This window comes from Drosophila novamexicana, unplaced genomic scaffold (genome assembly GCF_003285875.2).
Source record: "Drosophila novamexicana strain 15010-1031.04,08,12 unplaced genomic scaffold, DnovRS2.1 tig00001466-arrow-arrow-pilon, whole genome shotgun sequence".
Lineage (NCBI taxonomy): Eukaryota > Metazoa > Arthropoda > Insecta > Diptera > Drosophilidae > Drosophila > Drosophila novamexicana.
In genome coordinates this window covers 722,691-736,719 of record NW_020824862.1, presented here as the reverse complement: position 1 = coordinate 736,719, position 14,029 = coordinate 722,691, and the positions used below count along the sequence as shown (strand labels likewise).

Sequence of the window (14,029 nt, the reverse complement as noted above, 5' to 3'; positions counted from 1 at the left end):
CGCCCGCCGCTTTGTATTTTTTTTTTTTTTAATTTTTTGATTTATGGAAATCTAATCAGTTGAATTAGTTAAAATCGCGTATTAGGTGCTCAATTGCAGGGCCGGAACGCGGTATGGATGTAAATAATTATTTTTGTAGTTTTCCATCACAGAAGACAGTCGACAATTTCATATATTCAATATAACATGAATAAATAAAGAGCCAATAACATGAACGGTTATTTTTTGTAAAAACGGTAACTTCGACCATTTTGTTTAGCAGTTTCTTATACGTGCACATGTGTTTTTTTTGTCTGTTTATTAACACTTAAAAAATTAAAATTTATCAAATGGTGCAATTCTTATTTGTGTAATAATGTACAATATAAATGGAAATGCATAATTCAATATGTAGAATATATGTATGTTTCTTTGTGCTTTTTCTAGTTAGCTTCTGGCCCTCATCAAATCCGCACCTGTGCGCCATGGCTTCAGGTGTGCTCGGCTCATTGAACTCCGCTAGCACTGGTGGCAGCCAGACAAACTTGGACACTGTAAGCGTAATCAGCTTTTGGGATCGAAATGGGCGATAAGGATGTCGATATTTTGCGACCACTCAGCGATGACGAAGTGGATGAGCTGATGCAGTTGTATGGCGAGAAATATGGACCACTCAATTTCCACTATCTCTTGCTGTACAATCAGCGCAAATGGGATCGCCAGCTGGACGCGGCGGGCATTTCCCGGACAGATGAGGCTAACCTATCGCTGCGCAAGCGCTTCTATACGCATCGAACTGGCGGCTTTCGACAATACGGCACATACGTGAGCCTGCACCGGGACGTGGTGCAGAGCGTGTCCTTTTACAGCTGGCAGCCCGTGGAGCCGGCGGAGCTGTTCACCTGCCTGGAGCAAACACAGCGCATTGAATGGTCAAACGGTGCGCTGCTGACCAACGTTGATCTGGAGCATTGCGCACGCGTCAAGGAGATTGCCAGCAGGAAGGGAGCGAGTGGCATACAGGCACGTGAGTGCTACGGCATGGTATTGCCACATGCCGAGGCGCGCACGGTGCACGTGCCCGATCTGCTGTCAGACTTTGAGCTGCGCCGGCTGTGCGATGAGGATGCGGCCATGGTTCATGCTGTTTGGCCCAATAAGGGCGAAGGATCGCTGGCATACATACGTGCTTTAATCAAGTACAATAGAACACTGGGCGCCTGTCGCAGCGACACTGGCGAGCTAATCGCCTGGATATTCCAAAACGATTTCTCCGGTCTTGGGTATGCCAAATGGAATATCATTGATCAAAGCCTATTATAAAATTCTACTCTTGCCAGCATGTTGCAGGTGCTGCCAAAGGCAGAACGGCGTGGCCTCGGCGGTCTCTTGGCCGCGGTCATGACCAAACTGATTGCCAAAGGGGAAGAGGTTACGCTCACCGCATGGATTGTCGCCAGCAACTGGCGCTCGGAGGCGCTGCTCACTCGCATTGGCTATAAGAAGGCCGTTGTGAACGAGTGGATCAAGCTGTTGCCTGCATAATATGCGGCCGGATCTGGGTAAAATAGCTGATTGGTTATAGTGAGGGAAGCCACGAAATATAGGACATATATGGAACTAAAATAGAAACGATTATACACTATACACGCTTTTATTTCTTTTTTATATATAATATAATAATGGAGACTTCTAACCAGATGTAGTTTTGTTAGAATGCATTCGAGTTCAATGGACGTCAGTCTCAGATAGCACGGATTGATTAAGGCTTTCCACGGGAGTTAGTGAATTGTTGTCAAAGTCTACATCTAAAAGAAAAATACAAACTGCAAAACGAAATGAAATATATCCAATCTCATTTAAAATACATTCAAGAATATATAAGCAATCAGAATACTTTACGTCCGCATATATGAACTATTCCGTTGCGCCATAGAGGGGTGACTGATAAAATGGATTAGGTTCATAATAAAAGTCCAAATGCTTTACATAATACATATAACGTAGTACGTAATTATATGTATATTGCCTATGTACACGGTCAACAATTTTTATTACGCATTGCGATGCGTTTCGATATTGTAAATACATACAGTTTTTAAGGCATAATCAAATTCGAATTGCAAAAACAAAATTAATTTTCTAGCGGCAATTGAGGCTAATCCCATCGCACCTGGGTTCGGTGTTGAATTTTATACTTATTTACATACCGCATTAGATGCATACATACATACATTTATCATACAATAATTTACAATATAATTAGGATAGGAGCTGATGGGAGCATAAAACAAAAAACATTGGAAACATACAAAAGCAAAAATGACATACAAGCAGAGAGCACAAAGACGAATGTTCGATTTGTTTAAATTGTTGTTTTGAATGCGAAATACTATTCAATTAAGAATGCCCGTAAATGGGGGACTCTGATAAGAAGTGTTATCAGAGACGATCGAGACGAAACGAAACCGGGTAAAACAATTTGTGTATGGGCCTGATGTTTCAATTTACAATTTCACTAATTATAAAAACTAAACGAATAGCAAGCGCGTGGTGCTCCCACTCGGCATACCGCTGCCATTAGCCAGCAAACTGTTGCCGCTGGCTGGCATTGTCATTGGCATTTGCATGGTTGTCGGTGCTTTCGTTGTCTGCATCTTGTGTAAACCATTTGCCATCACATTCCCGTTGATTGGGCTGCGATAATAGTTATCATTTAGCGGCGTATACTTAATGTGATTGCTTTGCGTGTGCGTTGGCAGCTCCCTGGCCTTTGAGATTTGCTTGGCCCGATTGTAACACAACACACCGATAATGGCCAGTGTCATGCCCAGACAGTTGACCCATGTAACCGGATTTCCCAATATCAGCAGCGAGACGGCAATCACAAATATGCGCTTCGAGGCGCTGGCCACCGCATACGTAAGCGGCGTTACCAGCGACAGCACGCTAAAGGCAATTATGTTTTGCATCCAATTAAGAACGCCATCGGTGAAGAGCAGCGCAATTACCCGGTAGTCAAGATTTTTCTGCAAGTCAAGCGAATACAGGCCATTAAAATTGTCTATATGTCTCTACATCTATAAAGAATCACTTACAATTGCTGAATGCCGGAAAACAGCTAGGCTGTCTACGTACAGCCAGAGGGGCAGGAAAATGAATAGGGATAGCTTGCCCAGCAGATGGAGCAGGCGCAAGTGATGTATGCCCGTATCCTTAAGCACCTGCATACAATTTTGATAGCATTAAGTGCGGCTCGGGGAACATTGTTAAATATATATGCAAGTTTACCTTCTTGGAGAAGATGTTTTGCAGGGAGAAACCCATCGTGGAAATGAGTGCGCTTATTAGGCCAAGCATGTCGAATGAGATTTCCGTAACGGTCGCAATCGCCACGCCAGTTATGATGGGCAACAGGCTCAGGTACACCAGTGTGGGCTGCTTCTCGCCAAAGAAAAGGCGTGTCAGAACCACAGTAAAAAGCGGCATGGTCGCTTTAACTAAATATGCAAGGAGTGATCCATATTTGATGACGTGTGTGCGCGTTATGTTTTATTTAAAAGCGCCCTTACCTGTGTGCGCGTAGGAGACGGGCACCTTCCACAGCGATATGTGCGATGTGACCGAGGCGAGCAGCTTGCCAATGGCCAGCGGCACAATTAGCCGCATGTAATAGGAGCGCGGTATATCCTGATATTTGCGTATGCGCCATAAGTTGAAGAAGGGCCCGCTGTATAGCGTGATGCTGCATAACTGGATGAGGGTGACGGTCATCGGGAATGGAAACTCGTTGAGCACCATTTTGCCAATGACATTGTTGCTGGACGAGATCACGTACCAGAAGAGGCACATCAACAGCACGACCGCAACATGACGGGAACTGGTGCGTTTGCCACCCAACATATTTGAACAGTTGCTGTTTTGTTAAGAAGTTGCCGTAGTCAGGTGTCAGCGCCACAGTGTCTCTACCTGTGCGCCTGCCAGTCAGCTGGTCCTTTTTATTGATCTTTGTTTATTGCATCTCGCTGTATGATTCGATTTTAAATAAATATATGCACGTCGACAATGTCGCCCGTTTGTTTTCTACGTGGACGCAACAGTGTGGCCAGACATTGCCGGATATACGGCAAGTGTTGTTAAATGCCGACACATTGGTCTATCGATAAATATTCAAAACATAATTTCCCAACTTTCAGTATTGAACATTAACTGAAATAGCAATTTCAGGAACCAATCAGTTCAATTATCATCATTATGATTATTAGTTTTTATATCGACAAGTGATTTCCTGTTTTTGGTGTACACATGAGAGTTTTTCTCAAAAATGAAATGCTTTTAAATATATATCTATATTAAGTCGATTATCAACTACAAATTCGATTTGGTTTGAGACCATTTAATGGTTTTTGGTTGGCACAACAGTGCAGGAATCTTTATGTTAGTGGCCCACTTCCTTAACTTCAGCGCGCTTGATGGCCAGAGCGTGACGCAGCTCCCGAAATAGCTTATCGGCCCAGGATGAGGAGCTAGGATTTGTTGCGCAGAGTTCCTTCAATGCCAGCAATACGTTTGTGTGCTGCTGCGTTAGGTCCGCCTGGTCGAAGCGGGGATCCAGCCAATAGACGCCCCGTGGCGCAGCCGGCATTGCCTGAACACCAACATCCCGGCTACGGTTGCTAAGTCGCGCGTCTGTTTGAGTCGATACACTCTTATACAGGCCCGTGGATAGGCACTCGTCTTCCGCTCCATTCTCTGCCTGCTGCGTGGATCTGAGCTTGTGCAGCGCCATCTTTGGATTCTCCTTTAGCTCCATCAAACGCGCCACATCGATGCCGGTGAGGCGCAACAATGCAGCTGTCGTCTCTGGCAAGCGTTCCAAGCCCCATTTGCTCAAATTGATGTTCGATGCGGACGTCGAATTGAACTTGTACGTAACATTAAAATTGTTACACAGCGGCGAGGGATTCATGAAGAGGTCACTGTTCATATATGATGCACGGCTGGGCAGCTTCCTGATGGTGTCAACCACAAGGAACACGGTCTCCGGTGCCTTTGACGCCTTTAAACGCATAAGATTAAGCACACTTTTCGCGCGCTCCACGGCCAGCCGGCGCTTCTCCCGAGTAGTCGGCGGCGGTCCAGCATCTGCTGCTGCTGCTGGTTGCATTAATTTGTTTATATTAACCACCTTGACGCTCTTTTCGTCGGCATGTACGGGCACAAAGTCGAGTTGCTCGGGTTCCGTTTTTATGACGGGCGCAGTACTGTGCCGCGATCCATTGGATCTGCCAGGCTCCACTGTGCGTCGTTCCTTGCGACTTTTTTGTGGACTGCCACTATGACTGCGACGTCGCTTTTTATGGCTCTCGTGCTTTTTCTCCTTTTTGTGTTTTTTTCTTTTTTTCTCGGCAGTTGAACGCTCCAAATGTTCCAGCTCCCTGCGCCGCTCCTCGATACGTAGCTGCAACTCTCTCTCTTCTTCGCTGACTGGAATACTTGGCTGTTGTGGCATCGGTGGTGGCTCCAGATCCATATCATTTAATTGATTCACTTGGCTATATGCACCTGTTACGCCTTCGAAGTCCGTCTCTGACAGGACATCGAGGAAACCCAATTGCAATTCACGGCGTTCCTCCTTCTTGACGGTCACATCGTGCGGAAGGCGCGGCTCCAGTGGATCTGTTAATAGATCATCAAAATAGTTGTCCGGCACATCCGGAAAGCTGCCATTCGTTTGAGATTCTCGTTGAGGCTCTGTGGGCTGGGCTCGGTCTGTGGCTGACACTCTTAATGGGGTTTGGTCATATTCATTGGTCGGACTTAGCTTTATGCTCATTTCCTGATCAAGTGACGGTGGTGACGGCGCAGGCGGCATCGCCATCTGATCCTCATCATCGCTTCCCCAACCTGCTGCTGAAGTTTCGGTGACTGCGGCTTGGTCCGGCGAGGGGCCGCCTTCGTCACGCAGCGGAGTGCACTCATTCTCATCGTCTTTGGGTAGCGATTTCTCGCATTTCACATCCGTGTAAGCGGCTTCTATTTCGTTTTTAACACGAATTGCATCTTCCATATTATTGGCAACCCAAATAAAAGATGCAATATTCAGTGTGATCGTATCAAGTCAACAAAAATATACCAAGAAATTTGATTTTGTTTCTCAGCTCTACAGATAGCTGACAAAGTCGAAATCAATATAAATTGTTTAATTATTTTTCAAACAGTTATACAGAGCATATACATATATATATATATATATATTATCTTGGTTTACAAAGCATTGTACTTTATATTTAGTAATTTTTCATTAAGCCAACTATTGGGTATTTTTTGCCCATTTTGGTATTTTCATTGAAGCACTTCACAACGATAAGAAAATCATCGAGTTGCCATTGTGCTGCCAATGAAAAATCGATAAATGACAACTATTGAATTTTTTATTGCAAAGCGATCGTAGGCCGTCAACAGTCGTCTGCTGAAGTGTGAATTTATAAATACAAATTAAATAAAATGAATCGGGCTCGCAGGAACGTTGTCAACAAACCGTTTGTTTCGGGAGGCGTTTATGTAAGTTGCAATATTTTAAATTTGTTTAATACATACACACTAACACACATTAATACATATGAATGTATGGAAATGTATTTTATGATTGCATTACTCATTTAACTTCTATTCAATACTGTCATTCCGCAAATATGTATGTTTTTCTGTAATTTTGCAAATATAAAGCGCAAAAGTATGAATATACATCAATGAAATATATATACATATATATATATATATATATATATGAGCGAAGTATAGATACATATGTATGTATACATACGTGTAAATATGAATGTATGTGTATCATTCATCAAGCTGAGATGATGTTCTCATTTTGCACTCTTGCATATGTATGCTTCTGGTATACACACACACACACACACACACACAGAAACACACATGCATATGAAGCTGTAGTTTTAATCGATACTGGTATACATACATACATGCATATGCACAGTTATAAAATTACTCACCCGCATAGACAAATGTGTGTGTATGTATATACATACATACATAAACGCACATATGTGCAATGTATCTATGCATATACATTCATTAGTTTTAGTTCTTTGTTTATATGTATTTTGTTTTCTTATCATTAAAACAACAATTTCTGCAATAATAGTAATTCTATTTTTATTTATATAATTTACAGCGCACAAATTGAAAATGTGTGTCTCAAACCAATTGTGAATTTATTTGCAACAGCCAATAAAAGTTTCTTTAATCGCAAGTTTCAAGCGTTGTGTCCAGCCACCTGATACTCCAACTATTTTTACCCACACACACACACACACACACACACACACACACACACACAGACATACACACTGGGAGCCTTGGACCATTTATTTGAACCGCTGGACTTGCCATTTTAGTTACTTTTGGGGGCTGCTGGAAATTAATTCATCCAAAATTGTAACTAAAATTATTAGTTTTGCGTTAGATAGCAATGCTCATTTACCTTCACTTGAGTACCCAAACGAGACACCAAAACGCCAATTCGAGATGATCAAAGGTTTGGGCGGGCATTTACCGCAATTTCAGCCTGGCGAGCAGCCCGATGAACACCAACTGCTGCACCGGGCTGCGGGCATTGGTGGTCATTTGGGCGGGATGCCAAGTTGCCAAGCATTTGGTTAATGTGATATGATTAACGTAAACCATCGATTGGTTGGCTCATGGTTTCGTTGGTGCAGTGCGTCTGCATGATTCGTTTGGGCACTTTGGGTTGTAGGAGTGGTCATGGCTATTCCTGAACTATGGTTTTTAGTAGATCCGCCGGCACACGTGCTGCGATATAAAGCCTACCGCCCACGCCGTTAGTAGATCCTTTGAATGGCATGTAAGACATTTCCAAGATTGGTATATGCAAAGGGGCTAAACAATTGTTGTTGTTGTGGTTGCCTTTGCCCTTATAGCTTAAGCCAGGAGCGTGCGACTCAAATAACCGTAAACATTTTAATTCTTATAAATTACAATTTATCAATTGTTTTCTTTTTTTTTTTTTTTTTAAATAATTAACTGCCTTTTTTTTAAGTTAATTCAAAATATATTAAATCAAATTAAAATTGAAAAAAAAAAAACTAATTAAGCAAATAACTCGATTTATAAAAACTCTTTTTGCTAATCAATTCGTAACAAAATATATAATTGAAAAAAAAAAAAAAAAAAAACAGAGAAACCCTTTATCAAGAAATTAAAATATAAGATTAATTTAATTTCCTTTGGTTTCCTTGTTAATTTAATAATGAAGAAAGTTTCCAATTAGCACGAAAAATTGAAAATCAAATGAAAAAATGTCAAATAAAAGTTGGGGCATATTTCGTTAGTTGATCGGTTAAGAGAATAATTTTCAATACATGCCAAACACTAGCGTCCGGATTTTGCAAATAATTTTTTTTCTTTTGTTGAAAAAAAAAACAAAAAAACAAAAAAAAAAATATATTTGCTGTGCATGCCAGATATACGTGCGCTAATAATACCCGACTTTCCCCATCTAGAATCCGAATGCCGCTTCCACGATTCCTCAAGCTGCGCCGTTCGTAGCAACACCGCCGGCACCGCAACCGGCCAAGCCACAGCCGGTCAAGCTGCAGACGGTCAAGCCGCAGCCGGTGGAAAATCATGAAGCGCTGCCCATGCCGATTTTCATCAAGGATGAACCGATTACGCCCGCTGGCGATGACATGGAGGAAACCGACACTGGCACCAATAATGGCAGCATGGACTTTGCCAGCGTCTTGGATTCGGAAAATGGTGGAAAAATACCATTTAAGAAGATCTTTCAGAAGCGCAAGAAGTCATCGGGTACGTAAATTCATAAAATTTGAAGAAAAAAAAAGAAAAGAAAAACCAGCTTGAAACGATTAAATATATCGATCTGTAGACTATCGAATCGATCATCAGAGGACTTCGTTTATCTGGTAAACCTCAACTTTTGAAGTTGAAATACAAGACATTTCTAACGTGACTCACTTTTATGTTAATAATAGAATCTAATATGATATTGACAAAATGTATTGTTTGTTTAGAACGCACACGTGACAAGAAATTGCGCCAGAATCGGCAGCTACGCAAATCAATGTTGCCGAAGAACGCTCTGATGGCCCTCAACGAGGTGAAGGGCATTAACATCAGTGATTTTACGATTAATAGCAATCCGGATGGCGGCTTTACAGCTATTGTGACCGTAAATACCAGGCAGTACGAGGGCAAGGGGCAGTCGAAGATGGCCGCCAAGAATTTGGCCTGTGAGAAGGCTTTGCGCGATTACATCATAGCCAAAATGACGCCAAAGCCGAAGAAAGCGCCAAAGCCAGCTAACGATAGCGAGTCCGAGGCGATGGAGACGAACGATACAGAGAATACAGAAAATCCGCCGGAGGATGATGTGCCCATGCTGAACTTGGCCTCGTTTGCCATTTACAAGCTGTTTGCCGAATGGGAGCGAGAGGGTTATGTTGTCCCCGAAATGCATCCATCAGCTGCAAATGCATCTGCACAGCAAGGTGATCCCAATTCGCCAGCTTCGTCTGTTATTGTCACACCAAAGGAGCCAAAGAAGCCGCCCGTACGCACCGAGCTGCCGGTCAACTGGGCTACCATGCATCCAGCCACATTGTTGTGCGTCGTAAGTGTGCCAGAGTTCAATTCATATGGCCAAGTGATATTTTACTATTTGAATTTGTTTGACAGATGCGTCCAGGACTTTCGTATATTGACCATGGCTGCACCGGAGAGAAGCCGAATGTTTTGCAGCGTTTGGGCGTCATTGTGGACAATCAGGAGTTCACCGCCACTGGACGTTCCAAAAAGATAGCACGTCGCAATGTGGCTGTCAATGTTTGCAACAGTTTGTTTAACACCAATTTCATATATGAGGAGTATTAGACGGGCCGCAATCTCAGCTGAATCTATGAAAATCCAACAATTTATCTCGACTTTTTAATTTTTTAAATGTGCTTCTACAACTTGACACCTACATAAACCTACCACACTCCGGGACTACAGTAAATTCGTGACCATAAATATGTACGTAGTTGAGTAATTATTGCGCACTTTGTAGAGGCTATTTGAATGTTGTCAAGCGATATGTTGTGTAAAGCTTAGGATATATCTTCGACCCCTTAAAGTATATATACTCTTGACCGAGTCGATATAGCCATGTCTGTCCCTTCTGTTTCGAGGCAAACTAGTCTAGAGCATATATGTCTGAGTCGGTCGAATTATGTTATCATTTAGCTGACGTAAGATCAGGTTTAAAATAAAAAATTACAAATTTTTTGTTTATCAAGATTACTTGGACAAATTTGAGATTTATTAGCTTCAATATGTTCCTAACATTTTAGCAGAATCTTATGAACAAGATACTATTTTATATCGCTGAGTTCTGTAGGAATAATCGGTCGTTTATAAAGGTCCTTCCATGTGAAAATATGTCTACAAGGATATTAAAACTTAAGCGTGCCAAGGCCGTTTCTTTTTAATAAATGTTTTCTTTAATTTATTCAATAGAAATAAAATTTCAAAATCCTCATGGAGCCTATGTAATTGATTTCGTCAACAGACGTGCGGTTGGCGTCTCCAGTGTTGGGAATCAATTTATCAAGATAAGCTGAAAAGTTACTTTCCGTGGAATTAAGCACAGCTGTTTGATTGTAAATATTTTACGGCGGGGCAAATTTCCTTAACTGTGTATTTACTAATTCATTTATAACTGACAATTGAAATTCAGCGCCAAAAGAGATTAAAGTAGAGCCATATTTGAGTGCGTGTAATAATTGTCGGACAAATCTTAGCAGAAGGTATCGTAAAATCGATAGTTGAACAATATGGTAATAAGTATCGTATAGACGACTCGACGCAGTTACTACATACATTATTAAACAGTCTGGCAACATTAAGCACAACAGCTGATGTATTGTTAGGACACAAGTGAAAACAAATATATATATTAATTGCTGCGCAATGTCGAAATTAATTTCATACGCTGCTAAAAATACTTTGCGTAATACGCGCCTTGGTGCAAATCCAATGTATGTACTCTTTTGATTTGTCTAATTATTGAAATAATTTTGCAATTTGAATGTTAGCTGTCAGCATGCAACCAGAGATTACATGCACCTGGCTGCTGCGTCCGCGGCACGTAACACATATTCAACTCCGACTGTCGGCATTACCAAACAGCCGGTGCTCCGGCAGGCAGTGAACACAGTTCCGGTGATGGGACAGATTTCACGGCGCAGCATGTTTATTCAGACACAGGACACACCGAATCCGGAGAGCCTAAAGTTTTTGCCCGGCGTTGATGTGCTGGGCAAGGGAAATACATATGACTTTCCTAGTGGCTCGGCGGCTCATTGTAGTCCATTGGGTGAGGCGTGTTCTATGTGATCACTTTATACAATTATATAACTCGCTCATTTGCAGCCAAGCTACTGTTTCGTGTGGAAGGCGTACGTGCTGTATTCTTTGGTGGAGATTTCATAACTATATCCAAGGAGGAAAGTGGAGAATGGGGACTCATAAAACCGGAAGTTTTTGCTGTCATTATGGATTTCTTTGCCAGCGGCTTGCCAGTTATACACGAGGCGCGTCCCAATGCAGATACAGAAATTTTAGAGGATGATGATGAGACGGTTATGATGATTAAAGAGCTCCTGGATACGCGCATACGACCGACCGTGCAGGAGGATGGCGGCGATATTGTTTTTATGGGCTATGAGAATGGCATTGTCAAATTGAAAATGCAGGGCTCGTGCTCATCATGCCCCAGCTCCATTGTCACATTGAAGAATGGTGTACAGAATATGCTACAGTTCTATATACCAGAAGTGGAATCCGTCGAACAGGTGTTTGATGACGCTGACAAAATGGCAAATAAGGAATTCGAGCGCTTTGAGAAGAGTTTAATGCAAAAAGAGTCAGTTAATCAACCAAATGCGCCTGTTAACATTGGTGGTACATCAAATTGAACGTGTTATAATTGTTTCTATCTTTAGTAGGTTTAGAACTATATACATAAACATATGTAATAATGTGCATGTATATTTGGTTAAATAATGTACAGCCTTAAAACGAATATGTTGCCCGTTATATATGTGTTTCAATGCTCAGTGCGGGGTGGGCGTATTTATTTTACCTCTACGAACGTAAGAGTATAATCGCTCTTTTGATTAACAAAATTATATTAAATCAATTACAAGTTCTCAACAATTTCAGATAATGATATATGAATTTAAATCCATACAGCTGTGGTAACGACCACAGCAGTGTTGGGCAATGCCGATATGAAAATATCGTTGGGGGTGAAATTCGTGCACATCATTGATAAGTATCGTTATCGATATATATATACACAACTAGCTGTCGCACACTCATACACAAAACGAACAAGCGCATTAAACAAATCAAACTGTTCCCCAATTGATATTCATAGCAATAATAAAACGTGTGCAACTTAACTGAAACCCACCTGGCTATATCAATTGTAAGCAACCGAGAAACCATATATACGGGCATATATTGCAATCAAAGTGTAAACAATTTGAAGAGCAAGTTTCGCAAGCCGCATAGGAAATTGTTAAATATGGTCAGGCTTTTCGCACTGAGTGTCTTTTTCAAGGGTGCCAGCGAAGCGCGCCTATTAAAGACCACATCCGACTTGCAGTCCTTTTCATTTTTTCAACGTGGCACAGTCAATGAGTTCATGACGTGAGTAGTCAACGCTTTTGGGTGTTACGGCGACGGCGCAATTCGCCCGCCGTCGTCTCCCCATTTATTGCCCCATTTAACACATATGCTTGTACATTCTGACTTGAATCGGCTCGCATTTTCTCACAGCTTTGCCTCGAAGACAATCGTGGAACGAACCCAGCCGGCGCTGCGACAGTCTGTTAAACAGGATGCCTACATGTGCCATGTCTATGTGCGGGCCGATAATTTGGCTGGCGTTCTTATCGCTGATCACGAGTATCCGCACCGTGTCGCGCACACGTTAATCACAAAATTACTGGATGACTTTGCGGCCAAGGTATCGGCAGAACAATGGCCCAACGGTACTGAGGCAACAATTGCATTTGATTCGTTGCCAGCGTTTTTGGCCAAATACCAGGATCCCAAGGAGGCCGATCCGATAACGAAAATGCAAACCGATTTGGATGAAACTAAAATCATATTGAAGAACACAATCGAATCGGTGCTGGAGCGTGGCGAGAAACTGGAGGATATGGTTACCAAATCGGAGCAGCTATCCATGCAAAGCAAGGCCTTCTACAAGACAGCGAAAAAGACCAATTCCTGTTGCAGCTTCGCCTAAACAAGCCAAGGGCACAGATATCGAAAAACTCAAAAAACACCACTTAAAACACAAAAAACAGAAACACCAACAAAATGGGCACGAAACAAGCAGCGACGGCGCGGCATTGGCTTAGAATTTGTATGCTTTTTATAACATAATTAGTTAATTTTATATTTAATATATACATATATGAAACTAAACTATACTAAACATGCCCAAGTATTTATACGTACGCATATGCAGCGGCACGAATGTGCTGCAACTCATATATGTACGCCCATTATGTGTGTTAAACGTTCAACTTGGCATCTTGTTCTCTGCATGTCTAGGGTAATGGTACAGATAATGTTATATATATACATATATATATATATACCAATACAATTATGATATACATACATTATATATATATATATGCGTATTTTGTGCAAGCGCAAGTCTCTGTGCAATTTAAGAATATGTGTCTATCTCCTTCGGTTATGTGCTCGCATCTTCTTTTTGTTTTCAAATAGCTTTTGTCTTGTGTGTCTGACCGCCGCCTAAGTCGATGTCGATTAATTATTATATGCGTACATCTGTGTGTATCTATGTACATATTTAGGTTTCTCAATAAGTTTTAGACGCGCTGTGTAAGCGACTTTCAACTGCCGAATACTCAACAGAATGGCCCAAGGCAAGTTCTGTCTGGGCTATGAATAA

At 41.8% G+C, this 14,029-nt stretch overlaps 6 protein-coding genes across 8 annotated transcripts; 4 read left to right on the top strand and 2 right to left on the bottom strand.

The window, feature by feature from the left end:
* Positions 1-427: 427 nt before the first annotated feature.
* On the top strand, positions 428-1,915 carry LOC115767832. Its single transcript, XM_030712173.1, has 2 exons — positions 428-1,262; positions 1,320-1,915. The coding sequence occupies exons 1-2, from the start codon at positions 562-564 to the stop codon at positions 1,522-1,524; spliced, it is 906 nt and encodes a 301-aa protein (XP_030568033.1). The 5' UTR covers positions 428-561; the 3' UTR covers positions 1,525-1,915.
* Positions 1,916-2,004: 89 nt separating this feature from the next.
* LOC115767831 (solute carrier family 35 member E1 homolog) lies at positions 2,005-4,077 on the bottom strand. The gene is made up of 4 exons (XM_030712172.1): positions 3,552-4,077; positions 3,271-3,479; positions 3,078-3,203; positions 2,005-3,008 (listed from the first exon to the last, which is right to left on the bottom strand). Exons 1-4 carry the CDS (start codon positions 3,880-3,882, stop codon positions 2,511-2,513), a joined length of 1,164 nt encoding a protein of 387 aa, XP_030568032.1. The 5' UTR covers positions 3,883-4,077; the 3' UTR covers positions 2,005-2,510.
* Positions 4,078-4,309: 232 nt separating this feature from the next.
* On the bottom strand, positions 4,310-6,087 carry LOC115767834 (protein panoramix). The gene has a single exon (XM_030712176.1). The coding sequence runs from the start codon at positions 6,047-6,049 to the stop codon at positions 4,418-4,420; it is 1,632 nt and encodes a 543-aa protein (XP_030568036.1). The 5' UTR covers positions 6,050-6,087; the 3' UTR covers positions 4,310-4,417.
* A 338-nt stretch (positions 6,088-6,425) lies between these two features.
* Positions 6,426-10,065, top strand: LOC115767822 (double-stranded RNA-specific editase 1). Of its 3 annotated transcripts, none has more exons than XM_030712162.1 (4): positions 6,426-6,543; positions 8,532-8,838; positions 9,063-9,661; positions 9,727-10,065. In XM_030712162.1, the coding sequence occupies exons 1-4, from the start codon at positions 6,487-6,489 to the stop codon at positions 9,919-9,921; spliced, it is 1,158 nt and encodes a 385-aa protein (XP_030568022.1). In that variant the 5' UTR covers positions 6,426-6,486; the 3' UTR covers positions 9,922-10,065. The 3 variants fall into 3 exon arrangements, with proteins under 3 accessions (XP_030568022.1, XP_030568021.1, XP_030568023.1); XM_030712161.1 differs by lacking the exon at positions 6,426-6,543 and adding an exon at positions 7,219-7,980; XM_030712163.1 differs by lacking the exon at positions 6,426-6,543 and adding an exon at positions 7,223-7,873.
* Positions 10,066-10,920: 855 nt separating this feature from the next.
* Positions 10,921-12,117, top strand: LOC115767823 (NFU1 iron-sulfur cluster scaffold homolog, mitochondrial). Its single transcript, XM_030712164.1, has 3 exons — positions 10,921-11,066; positions 11,124-11,404; positions 11,461-12,117. Exons 1-3 carry the CDS (start codon positions 10,999-11,001, stop codon positions 12,003-12,005), a joined length of 894 nt encoding a protein of 297 aa, XP_030568024.1. The 5' UTR covers positions 10,921-10,998; the 3' UTR covers positions 12,006-12,117.
* A 285-nt stretch (positions 12,118-12,402) lies between these two features.
* Positions 12,403-13,694, top strand: LOC115767838 (synaptobrevin homolog YKT6). The gene is made up of 2 exons (XM_030712183.1): positions 12,403-12,744; positions 12,874-13,694. Exons 1-2 carry the CDS (start codon positions 12,620-12,622, stop codon positions 13,346-13,348), a joined length of 600 nt encoding a protein of 199 aa, XP_030568043.1. The 5' UTR covers positions 12,403-12,619; the 3' UTR covers positions 13,349-13,694.
* The last annotated feature ends 335 nt before the right edge of the window (positions 13,695-14,029 follow it).

What these genes read in the sequence shown, in the direction of transcription:
- LOC115767832 (XM_030712173.1), top strand. Translation starts at nt 562, where the DNA reads ATGGGCGATAAGGATGTCGATATTTTGCGACCACTCAGCGATGACGAA. An exon ending in AACGATTTCTCCGGTCTTGG is followed by an intron (nt 1,263 to 1,319) that starts GTATGCCAAATG and finishes TACTCTTGCCAG; the next exon opens with CATGTTGCAGGTGCTGCCAA.
- LOC115767838 (XM_030712183.1), top strand. Translation starts at nt 12,620, where the DNA reads ATGGTCAGGCTTTTCGCACTGAGTGTCTTTTTCAAGGGTGCCAGCGAA. An exon ending in ACAGTCAATGAGTTCATGAC is followed by an intron (nt 12,745 to 12,873) that starts GTGAGTAGTCAA and finishes ATTTTCTCACAG; the next exon opens with CTTTGCCTCGAAGACAATCG.
- LOC115767822 (XM_030712161.1), top strand. Translation starts at nt 7,867, where the DNA reads ATGGCATGTAAGACATTTCCAAGATTGGTATATGCAAAGGGGCTAAAC. An exon ending in GAAGCGCAAGAAGTCATCGG is followed by an intron (nt 8,839 to 9,062) that starts GTACGTAAATTC and finishes TTGTTTGTTTAG; the next exon opens with AACGCACACGTGACAAGAAA. An exon ending in CAGCCACATTGTTGTGCGTC is followed by an intron (nt 9,662 to 9,726) that starts GTAAGTGTGCCA and finishes TTTGTTTGACAG; the next exon opens with ATGCGTCCAGGACTTTCGTA.
- LOC115767834 (XM_030712176.1), bottom strand. Translation starts at nt 6,049, where the DNA reads ATGGAAGATGCAATTCGTGTTAAAAACGAAATAGAAGCCGCTTACACG.
- LOC115767823 (XM_030712164.1), top strand. Translation starts at nt 10,999, where the DNA reads ATGTCGAAATTAATTTCATACGCTGCTAAAAATACTTTGCGTAATACG. An exon ending in CGCCTTGGTGCAAATCCAAT is followed by an intron (nt 11,067 to 11,123) that starts GTATGTACTCTT and finishes TTTGAATGTTAG; the next exon opens with CTGTCAGCATGCAACCAGAG. An exon ending in GGCTCATTGTAGTCCATTGG is followed by an intron (nt 11,405 to 11,460) that starts GTGAGGCGTGTT and finishes GCTCATTTGCAG; the next exon opens with CCAAGCTACTGTTTCGTGTG.
- LOC115767831 (XM_030712172.1), bottom strand. Translation starts at nt 3,882, where the DNA reads ATGTTGGGTGGCAAACGCACCAGTTCCCGTCATGTTGCGGTCGTGCTG. An exon ending in CGTCTCCTACGCGCACACAG is followed by an intron (nt 3,480 to 3,551) that starts GTAAGGGCGCTT and finishes TTGCATATTTAG; the next exon opens with TTAAAGCGACCATGCCGCTT. An exon ending in AAAACATCTTCTCCAAGAAG is followed by an intron (nt 3,204 to 3,270) that starts GTAAACTTGCAT and finishes AATTGTATGCAG; the next exon opens with GTGCTTAAGGATACGGGCAT.